The following is a 12,051-nucleotide window of genomic DNA, read 5'->3' as shown; positions in this document are numbered from 1 at the left end:
AAACACACAGTTAAATGGAAGAAAAGAATCATGTGAAAATACTTCCTTGAAGAAACCATTCTGAAAGAATTCCACACAGGAAATGAATCCTGAGCAGTTATTTTCATCTTTGTTTAATAGGTTTTCACAAAAAGGGATTTTGTTGCAATGTCATTCTTCCTCACAAATTAAATATCTTTAACTTATTTACCAATTTCATAAAACCTAGCATTCTAAATGTCAATTTTTTAAAATAAGTACACTTTAAAAAAATAATTAAATTCGAAACAGACCTCATCCTTCGTAAATTTTAGGTATTTCTATTTCTAAGTGTGTCAACTATGAAAATCAACTGAATAAACATCTACCTCCCCATTAAGTCAAAAGATATTTGTAGTAACTAACATTATAACCATAACCGCTACCAAAAGATGTATATATTGAGTAGGAAACAAATAAACATCTCACTTAGTAAAATTACTCTTTTTTAGCATTAAAAAATAATTTGTGTAGTGTAATTATGAAGTGTCATATCTCAACTCTGATTATTTCTAAAAATAACACACAGAATAATTTTAATTAAGAGAAAAGCTGTTTTCCTAAAGTAGTATGATTGTTAACTTTCCCCAAGGCTGTTTTACCTTTTCCCGAGGTTTAAAAAATAAATATTACCATTATGACATCATTAGAAAGAAATTGAAGCATACAAGGAATAAACTATAGTTTCTTTTTATATCAAAATGTACTCTTGAAAATGTGTTTGGCACAGTGCTAAATCATATATAGTTAATACTAAATATTGCAAGGTACAATAAAACCCTGGAGTTAATTGTTTACACCCTCTTTATGGGAATGAAAATAATAGATACCAAGTATTCAGAAGTCAGCCTATACAAACTGTATAAACAATATTTTATGTTTAGCTTTGAAAACCAGTGATATAATAATAAATTTTACATAAAAGACTGCAAATAATATAAATGGATTTAAACAGATCTTTACAATAAGAAATTCAAATGGAAACAGACAAGTAACAAAGAGAAGTAAAAAAATTTATTGCAGTATTCGCTCCACCAGATTGCCTGGGGATCCCTTTTCTTGTATTGTTTTCAGGGTGACCTAATACATCAAAATCTACATTTACAAAAACTCCTTCTGCAGATAGGTCATAGATACTGCATGCTTTTTTTTTTTTTTTTTTTTCCCCCAACAGAATAAATTATATGTCCAGGAGATTCTGCCATTTTACAGCCTGGAAAAAACAATGCTTCCCTGGAAACTGGCCTAAGCTAAAGAAAGCCATCCGCTGCTAGGTTAAACTCCAAGAACACTTTATTAAGAACATTAACAGACTAATTTCCAACATTCACTTGTTTATTTTTTTTTTTTTAAAACAGAAAGTTTTTTTCCAAGATATAAACAATTTTTGTTAAACTATAATACAGTGGGAGTAAAAATGAACTGAGAATCTGTTTCTGCTGCACAACAGCGAAGGGAGCTCCCACAAAAATGTTTGCCCAACATTTCCTTCTTTTGTTCCTGTGTCCCAGGTTCCATTCTTACTCTTCATAAAACTGATTTTTTTTGCCAGAATGTTGATATTTCAAGTTTTTCTGCCTTTTAAAAAAATTCCTGTAAATTTGGCTGCACGTACAAATTCATTAGCTGGAAGTCCCATCCTTGGCGGCATACAGGGATCGTAAAGTCTGAACAACTTTATTAGTCAGCTTATTAGCACTCGTTAGAGCAATTTTTTTGTAAATAATGTCTGACTCTTTAATAGTGTCTACCCAAGGCACCAGTTTGCGGCCATCACGGCGCTTAGCCTCAGTCCAGGAGCCACTGTAGGAGCCTGCCATCCACTGAACACTGAAGCCACTGCTGGTTTTCTGTACTACTCTTGCAATTTGTGGTCGGTCTTTGTACTTTGGACAGCAAATAGCGATGACATCCATGACGTCAACACTTTCATTCATCTGTGCTGCCAACTCCGTAGAGTCTGAATTTCGTTTTGACCTTCTCAATGACTAAAACATTGGGAGGGGGGAAAAAAGACCAAGTGTTACACAAAAGAATTTTAGTGAAATTATTGTTTTTATTGCTTTTAATCCCTTGACGCCGGGAGTTGGGATTTCCCGGCACACTTCCATTGCCGGCAATGAGACGCACCGTGACCGCCAGCGCCAAGGGGTTAACATATACTTGTAAAACCATATAACTCTTAATTTGTACCCGTGTCTTTCTTTACTCTTATTGATATATAAAATTATATATACATATGAACCATAGAGCTACATAAAAACTTAGCAACAATAAAAAGGATAATACATAATACAATCCAAAGAAAAATTAATAACCCTTTATGCTGGATAAATCTTATCTTTTTTTTTTCTTTTTTATTGTCTTTTATGTTAAACTTTCTACAAAAGGATGTATAAATGGTTAAGTAGAGAATCTCTATCTACAAAAGATGTTTTATCTCATCGAGTATTACATTACTTGGTGTACATTTAATAGACTGACATATATAAGCACATAAAAATCATTTTACGTAATACGCTGCGAAATACGTTGACTCCTCCTCCGCCTCACCCCTGAAGTGCCTCCTCCTCTATCCTCCCCATCACTTTCATCATCTTCTGTTTCTGCGGCGGCATTATTTTTAGGGCTGCCTCCTCCAAGCAGCGAGGTAATTGCTTTGTTTCGAGCATTTGTGCTAGCTGACACCTCCCCTTCTTCCTCCTCTTCATCAGGGTCCAGATGTTCCATGAGGAGTTTGAACTAAGAATAAACGGATACCACTTTAGAATTGAAACAAAAACAAAACTCAAGACAAAGACTTTCTCTGTTATAGCTACACACTCAGCCAATGTTGTATGAAAGCGGTTACTAATGATAAGTGAGCGGGTATGGCTGTGTTCCAGTACAAATTTATTTACAAGAACAAACTAAGCCATATAGCCCAATTAAAAAAAAAAAAAAAAAAATCACACACACAAATATTTTCCTATAAACCTTCATGTTCTCTAAAACAAAAATTATGGTGGGCTATCACTAAAGAGGAAGATCCCCAACGAGATGGATTAGCCAAGCAGCAGCATTGATGGATTCAGGCGTAGCAATAGTAGTGAGGTTGGCCCAGGATAGGGCAGTGTTTCGTTTTGCTGTGCATAGGGTCGCTATCGACTTGATGGCACCTAACAACAACAACGATCACTACCTAAGGGGGGCGGGGGGAGAAGCAGTAGTCACAATGGGAAAGGCAAATTACAGCAATTTATCAAAACCACATCAATAATACACAACACTGTGAATGAACTTAACACACTGAATTTTATCTCAAAAATGATTCAAACAGTAAATTTTATGTAATGCATATCTTACGTACACAAAATATGCAAAAATATTTGGAGAGTATGAAGTTTACATGCAACATAAAGGAGATAAATATCTCCCAAAAGATAATCTACTTTAATGAATGTAACCCTGAGAAGACAGTGAATCTGGGGCTGGCTACTCACATCCAGATACTGTTTTACTATGCTCCTCTTCACATCTTCAGTGATTTTGGAATTAGCCATATCACTCCGCAGGAAGTCCAGTGTTTGTTTGGGATGAAAATGAACTCCTGTTTTTCGGTTTATCGCTTTATCATACACTTTTGCAGATTCAGATGGAGAGTATTTCTGAATTTTACTGTTTTTGGAAAATAAAATCACAAACTTTAAAAACCATTTCAACACATGTATTTAAATTGATTCAAGTGAAATTTTACTTACTAATAATTAATATTTTCTGTCATATGATTTCCACCAAAAGACTTTAAAACAAAGTAAAAACAATTTTTAAAAAGGGAAGATGTAAAGGCAAAGATCAAAAATAATATGTCTCTTGTTTCCATCAGTATTTCTCTTTAATAGAGGCATGAAAATGATAAAGACAGAGCCTCTACTTATTGTCTACACAGCAGCCAGATCAACAGCTTACAAACCTGTTTCCTATTAATAGTAACCCCACTTAAACGTCTTTCCAACTCTTTAGCACTGTACCAAGACCTAAGGTTTTAGGTTATTTTAATACTCTGCCAACATTTAACCAGGATTTTCACATAAAAATCTGGATTTTCAGTTTATCTTGAAAAAGTGGAGACTCTGGCCACACTGTGCTCATCTTTTCTTATGACGACAGCTGATGGGTAGTGAGCACACGCCTGGCCCTTCAGATGAAGCCTGTCCTTCCCAGGGTGAAGCTCACCAGGTCCATGTGACGCCATTTTAACATCTGTCCCCTAGAAACATCTGACTGTATGGTTCCTAAAGTAAGGTCTCAATGAATGTGAACAACTGGTGCAGGTGAAAGAGAGAGATCTTTAGTGACTAACGGTGAGTAAAATTATAAGGTGATCGCAATAATCACTATTTTTTCTATCTCTTATAATTTAAAGACTATCTAGGTTCCATCAAATCCTAGTCTATCTGCACCTGTTATTTCATAGCTCTTAAAAAACTTAACAGTCCTTTAAGTTTATAATGTACTATCATCAATGTAAAAGGATATGCTTTTCCAAACTTCAGTAACAGAAATAATTAGCAAATTGTGGTATATTACACAACAGAACACCAAACCCTAACACCACCCCAGGTGCTGTCAAAGCTGATTCTAACTCATGGTGTTTCTACGTAGTTTGGAGAAGAGCTGCAGTCCACAGTTGTCAACAACTATAAACCCTGTGGAAGTAGACTGCCACACACCTTTCTTCCAAAATGCCTCTGGGTGGATTTGAATCAGTAGCTGAGTGCTGAACTGTTTGTATCACTCAGAAAATAAAATTCTTCTTCAAAAAAGGGAGTGTGTTCTTTACTTTTGTTTCGTAATTGCTACGTAGCAACAGAATACTACACAGCAATTTAAAAAAAATGAACTCTCTTTAATCAAAGAGAAGAATTTTTAATATTGAAATTTAAGCATGCAATCAAAACTAAGTTTCATATTTATTACTTGAAAAGTTTTCTCTCTCATTGCTTATGTAGCCTTACCTATCAGAAAATCCACAGAGATTCTTCAAATGTTGTTTTAACATCAGAAGCAATAAAATACCCTGGGAGACATTTGCAAACTCAATTAAAGGGGCTGAATTTTCTGGCAAACATTTCATCACTGAATTTATATCATCTTCTGTTTCTGAATCTGAATCTGAATCTACACGTTTCCGTGATTTTCGAGGCCTGGACACTTCTTCTTCACTCTCACTTGACTCATTTTCCTTACTAGGTGATGATTTTTTCTCTTTCCTTTTGTCCTTTACCATAGACTGAAAGAGAGAGGAAATTAATGTTTGAAAACAATAAAACAAAACAAAACAAAAACACTAATAAATACATATATGTTGCATTCAACAGAAGGCATTTCCCATAGACAAATCTTTAAATTAATATTCTGAAACCCGCAGACTTTCTATAAACACCTGGAGAGATAATCCTTAGGGGAAGAATTAAATTTTAAGACCAAATAACAACACACATAAGCTTCTCTTTTTTATTTCCCGGGGAGTCAAAAGTCTGAAGTAGTAAGGGAAACAGTTTTTATATAAGATAATGATAAAAGACAAATTAGCTATCTAAGTATCAATTTGGTACATAATTAGCCATCACAGTGGAAAAGCAGCAATTAGAATTCAAGTAAGAACTCAGTTTTTCTCGAACATTCCTTTAAAAACATTTCAGCAGAAAAACATGCAACTTTACTTAAAAATATTTAAATTCTGTTCTTTGGTACTTATGGACGTTCTTAGGAAAAAATGTATGGTAGTTGGGCTAAAGAGGAGAAAAGAACAGGTTACAATGGCAAGTATTCAAAATGCAATTGTAAGGAAATAAAATGGGAGGAAACATTTAAAGGTATATATCTCCAATACTACGTACAGTAAAAAACCATAAGAGAGCTAAAATACTTGGGAAATTAACTTATTAAACCAAATATGTTTATTAGGGATTTAAAAAAAAAAATCTGTTTCCACAATCTAGGGTAGGGCCTGAGGTTCTGTAGTTATAATAGCTTTCTAGGCAGAACTCAAACAGCAACACACTTCCCCTCTTTCTAGGTTCAAGTACAGCCCAGATTTTAGCAGGCTCATTTAGAAAAGCTTATTGTGACAATAAAAACAATGAGAAATAGAGCAGTGAAAATAGCATTCCTGAACTTTGACAGATGGAGTAAGAAGGGTAATGCAAGCAACTTACCTCCTTAAATGACTGCAGTAGGTTACTACCAGAAACTGAAAGTGTAATGTCTATATGATGCATTATAAACAATGGCTCTTCCTGTGTCTGGTATGGAAAACAGGCTAGATTGTCTGCTATATACAAGAGCATATTCACTTCTGTTTTCTGTAAATTAAAAAAAAAAAAAAAAAAGTACAAATATTTAGCAGATCATCAAGAAATTTACAAAAAACTCTTTTAGAAAAAATATTACAGGGCACTTTCACCTCAGTTAATGTTTCAAAGAGAAGAGAAAGACATAAGAAAAAGAGGGGAGGGGAAGGGAAGAGAATGACCTTTGCTTATTATCATTATCAACTTAGGAGACTTCATAATGTCTTACACTATCCTACTTTAAGACGTAAGAGGTGAAATTCTGTAGTGCACCCAAGTGAAATACTCTGAAGTTTTCTTACAGAGTATATGTTGTATTTTACAACAAAATGTGCAAAGATCTGGAATTAGAAAACCAAAGAGGAAGAACACGCTCAGCATTTCTCAAGCTGGGGGAACTGAAGATAAAATTCAAGCATTGACTTTCATTATTGAAGGATTCTCTGGGCAAATTATTGAATGATGCAGAAAGTATCAAAAGAAGAAGGAAGGAATACACAGAGTTACTATATCAAAAGGAAATGGTTGATGTTCAACTATTTCAAGAGGTAGCATATAATCAAGAGCCAATGATACTGAAGGAAGAAGTCCAAGGTGCATTGAAGGAACTGGCAAAGAACAAGGCACCAGGAATTGATGGAATAAAAACTGAAATCTTTCAAGAAAGTGAGGGGGCACTCACTCATCTGTCAAGAAATTTGGAAGACAAATATCTGGCTGACTGATTGGAAGAGATCCCTATTTGTGCCCATTCCAAAGAGAGATGACCCAACGGAATGTGGAAATCATCGGACAATCTCGTTGATATACCATGTGAGTTAAGTTTTACTAAAGGTAATACAGAAATGGCTACAATCATACATTGACAGAGAACTTCCAGAGGTTCAAGCTGGATTCAAAAGATGACATGGGATGAGGGATATCATTGCTGATGTCCAACGTATCTTGGCTGAAAGCACAGAATACCAGAAAAATGTTTACCTGTGCTTTATTAACTACACAAATGCTTTCGATTGTGTGGATCATGACAAGCTATGGAAAACATTGCGAAGTATGAGTGTTCCAGAACACTTAACTGTTCTCATGTACAGGGACCAAGAGGCAGTTCGAACAGAACATGGGAACACTGAATGTTTTAAAATTAAGAAAGGTGTGCGACAAGGTTGTATTCTTTCACCATATTTATTCAACCTGTATGCTGAGCAAATAATCTGAGAAGCTGGGTCCTAAGAAGAAAAACGTGGCATAAGAATTGGAGGAAGACTCATTAACAACCTACAATATGCAGATGATACAACCTTGCTTGCTGAAAGTGAATAGGACTTAAAAAATTTACTAATGAAAATCAAAGACCACAGCCTTCGGTATGGATTGCATCTCAAGTACAGAAAACAAAATTCGTCACCACTGGACCAATAAACAACATTCTTACCAATGGAGAAAAGATTGAAGTTGTCAAGGACTTCACTCTCTTCTTGGATCAACTATCAACACTCGCGGAAGCAGCAGTCAAAAAATCACATGAAGTACTGCATTAGGCAAATCTATTGCACAAGACCTCTTTAAAGTGTTGAAGAGCAAAGATGTCAGCTTGAGGACTAAAGTGCGCCTGACCCAAGCCTTGGTATTTTCAATACCTCATATGCATGTGAAAGCTGGACAGTGAATAAGGAAGACCGTAAAAGAATTGATGCTTTGAGTTATGGTGTTGGAGAATACTAAAAGTGCCATGGGCTGCCAAAAGAACCAATAGATCCATTTTGGAAGAAGTGCAGCCAGAGCACTTCTTGGAGGCAAGGATGGCCAAACTTCATCTCGCATACTTCAGACATATTGTCAGGAGGGACTAGCTGCTGGAGAAGGATATCATGTTTGGTAAGGTCAGAGAAAAAGAGGAAGACCCCCAATAAGATGGATTAGCCAAGCGGCAGCATCGATGGACTCAAGCATGGCAATAGTAGTGAGGTTGGCCCAGGATTGGGCAGTGTTTTGTTGTGCTGTGCATAAGGTTGCTATGAGTCGGTATCGACTCGATGGTACCTAACAACAACTAGTTGTTTGCTTTTAGAAGAAGCAACTAAAACACACTTTCAGCATTTTGTGATCAGAAACACATATTAATATTAAAATTCCTTAAAAATTTTTACAACTCACAAAAAGAGGAAAAACTAGCAACCAAAGCCCCTCCTACTAACATCCCTCCCTTGTTTTCTAAACACCATAAAACCCAACAGCTGCATCGAAAATCCCACAGAACAAATTAAATAAACCAGCTGTTTATATTCATAAGATGCTCACTCTGTTTCACTTAAAAATATTTATTAAAACAAACATACTAAAACTGGAAAATTTAGACCTCACCCATTATCTACAGGCTTAATGCTGTAAATTACAGATTTTCACCCTATAACTGAAAATATGCTCAGGACTCCTCTAACTAAACCTTGTCAAAATTGTTTAAAATTGTTCAACTTTGGTCACAAGGTTCTCTCCTTTCAAATTCAGACTTCTGAAAAATAGTCTACAGTTGCTCCTTCCTGTCTTCTCCACCCACTCAATTCAAGTTCACCAATAATCTAGCCCTCTGCTTTACTTCTTATTCGCCTTGGATGAAACTACTCTTCTCACAGCCACATTTATTCTTTCCTCTTCTTTTCCACTGTCCATTCTTTCTTTTCCGACAGAAATCATAAATAGATGAGTCTCTTTGTACCTCAAGAGTGAACATAGTATGGACAAGTGGATGTTCCTGAAATGCTCTTTGGCATCTGTTCTCTTCATTGTATGCACACATGCATCATCATCCATAAACCATGCCTTCACTTATTATATGACTTTTCTACTCCAGTCAAATATCAATCTATATATTATTTCCACATTCTTATTTTTGTACTTTTATCCAGGTTTTATCCCTGTCTGAAACACCTGCCTCTCTGCTTTCCATCTCCCTCTGGACCTTCAGGTATCTGTTCCTCCTCTGACATATTTTGTTGGAGATAGCCAGAAGTGAGCATTGTATTTCCAGGTTAGCATTTCATATACTGTGGTGGCAGAACATCCAGCTGATGATATATAACAGGTGGTGAAAATGCAGAAACTGAAGCTCAGGAGAGCAAAGGACAGGAGTAAATTGTATTTATACAAATCACCAGGCAGCCAGGATATGTTAGCCTTAATTACTGTGTATTTTCTTTATAGTGCCCTAGCCAAACATTTGGAGAGAGGACGATCTGAGGGCTAAAGTACAACCTCCGAACATTTCGCACTCCTAGAACAGTGTCCTACACACAGTTAAAGTATAACACTGATAATGATGAAGAAATGATATTCGTAGCATTTGTGAAATAGATGCTTGCAATATTTATTAGATAAAAATTTTTTGTCAGGTTATCTGCACTCTTGGTAATTTAAACCTTGCTTCACTATAAACAAACAAAAAAATCCCAAATCAAATATGATATTGGAGTAGCAGTAAAGATAAACTAAAAAGTGATTTAAAAAAAAAAAAAACAAATGCCCAAAAAACAGCCAACTTTGTTTTTCTAAGGCTGCTACACTGCATTTTCAAAGATAACTTGTCCACACCTATAATGCATGAAGGGGTTATGCAGTCTGGAAAATAGAAAACAAAAAGCAAAAATCTATGTCCATAAGCTCCCTGTGGGCAGTGGCAACAGCTATTTTACTTACTATTTTAAATCCCCAGCTACTAGCACAATGCCTGGCACATAGCAGGTGCTATCTTTGTATAAATAAAGTAAGATCTAAACTTTAAAAAAGTTATAGTCCTGGCCAGTGTCAAAATTGTAATTATACAAAAGCAGGTTCTTTTCTAACAAAGTCAAGTTGAACAACTAAGGATCTGAGGAGCCAAAAACAACAGTTATTCCAACAATACATGTGAATCCGAGTGCTACAAAATAAACACTGAAATGCTAACCTAACGGCTGGCACTTCAAATTTACCAGCCAATTATTGGAAACCCTATACAGGTCACCATGAGTAGGGCACAGAGCAACATGAACATCTCTCAAAGTAATTATTTAGTAAGGCAGCTTATTTAAAGGTATGCTTACCGAAACTGCTATCACATTTTGGGGTTTTTGTTTGTTTTGCAGTGAAACAAAATTAAATTACCAGTGTAGATACCTTACAGAATTTTTTTTACCAAATTATCAAACGCTGTTCTCTATACTAAGATAATCAATATATATTAAGAAAACAATTATATTTATTTTTATATAAAAATTTCCTTTCAGTTTTGACTATATACTTTGTAAATACATAGAAGACGTAAAAAACACATAATAAAATGACAACTAATAATTAAGGGTTAATAATTTAGATATAAAATGTCTAGAACATGTATTTTCTTAAAATGGTAATTTTTTTATGCTTACTGCTGTGTCATCAAAGAGGTTGAGTAAAGAAATCAGAAAGGCTCGTCTGTGTTGTCGGTTTCCACGGATCATGGAGTAAAGGTGTGAACACAAAGCACTCGAGGACTCATCTTGTCTGAAGCCCCTTACAGGATCTTTGAGGCATGTGTTGATTGCCTGCTGTACCTGGTAAGACATCTTCATACCAGCTACTGCTTTCATCTGAAATCAATAAAAGTCTCGTTTTTATCAGAGTAATGAAGTCAAATAAAAAATATAATTTGAACAGTACATTCTGAGGCTAATTTAATGATTTGGTTTTCTTATTTAAAATAAAAGCACAGAATAAAATTGCTAGAAGGAATGTTAGAAAGTGTTTATTCCCTCTTCTTCATTTTATAAGAGAAAATGGAGATGCAGAAAGAGTTCTTAGTGTCAAGACCATAAAATAGGGACTAGAATCCAATCCTCTTGATTATAGTCCAGTGTGTTGCTGGAGTATAAACTTTAGCTCATTCTTTTTTAAAAAAAAACTTTTATTGTGAATTGAGTGATGGTTTATATGGGAGAATACTGGTTTTGTACTCATCCTATTATATTTTGTTTCATTGCAATGATTACAATCTCTCCATACATCATATTTAACAGTATTTGCTTCTATTCCCTTTGTTGTTGTTGTTTTTTTTTTTGGTCAGAAGAACAAAAAAACTCTCAGAAATATATAATCATTTAAACAACCAACGGGCATATTCTGCAAGTCTGCCTAATGGCCACCAGCACACACACAGCCTTTCTCTTTCCATGAGTCTAGAGTTCTCAGCTGTTCTATCTCTCTATGTCATCATCTTTGCCTCCATCTCTGGTGTCATTGCTTCTCTGGTTAGGGTCCTAATTCTGCTCAAGCTCTTCTCCCTTGATGGTCCTAGGGTCCTCTGTTGCTGAAATGTAGGATTAACTACTCCCCCTTTTATATTACAAAATTTCTACCTTTACAGTTGTGACCACTGCAAGTAGTTATAACAATTACTGTTGAATCAAGAGAGTCCTATCCTCATCTCCTTTCATAAGATATATCTAGACAAGATGCAAACTGTTCAGTGGGGATTCTACCATACTCACATTCTGAAACTAAACTCCCTCTTGAAAACTTGTAAGCCAGTCACTTCGTGCCTTTGTAGCCCCTCACCTTCACCCCATTTTAGATAGCCAGTGTCTAGGTTGCCTGTCCCTAACAACCCTTGATGTGAAGACTCCTTTCTTTTCAGTTGGTATTTTGAGCTATTACATCATAAGTATAGGAGCAAGTTCATCAAATTGTA

At 35.4% G+C, this 12,051-nt stretch overlaps 1 protein-coding gene across 1 annotated transcript in view; it reads right to left on the bottom strand.

Annotated features, from left to right (window-relative positions):
* Positions 1-692: 692 nt before the first annotated feature.
* The window catches only part of NIPBL (Nipped-B homolog (Drosophila)), a 234,478-nt gene continuing 223,119 nt past the window's right edge, over positions 693-12,051 (bottom strand). Inside the window, exons 42-47 of the mRNA XM_006876931.1 lie at positions 10,754-10,954; positions 6,219-6,365; positions 5,016-5,290; positions 3,501-3,675; positions 2,572-2,760; positions 693-2,006 (exon numbers count right to left, since the gene is read on the bottom strand). Of these exons, the coding sequence (XP_006876993.1) occupies positions 1,641-2,006; positions 2,572-2,760; positions 3,501-3,675; positions 5,016-5,290; positions 6,219-6,365; positions 10,754-10,954 (1,353 nt within the window). The 3' untranslated portion in view covers positions 693-1,640. The remainder of the gene's footprint in view (positions 2,007-2,571; positions 2,761-3,500; positions 3,676-5,015; positions 5,291-6,218; positions 6,366-10,753; positions 10,955-12,051) is intronic.

This window comes from Chrysochloris asiatica, unplaced genomic scaffold (assembly GCF_000296735.1).
Source record: "Chrysochloris asiatica unplaced genomic scaffold, ChrAsi1.0 scaffold00430, whole genome shotgun sequence".
Classification (NCBI taxonomy): Eukaryota; Metazoa; Chordata; class Mammalia; order Afrosoricida; family Chrysochloridae; genus Chrysochloris; species Chrysochloris asiatica.
This window is presented reverse-complemented; position numbering and strand designations above follow the sequence as displayed.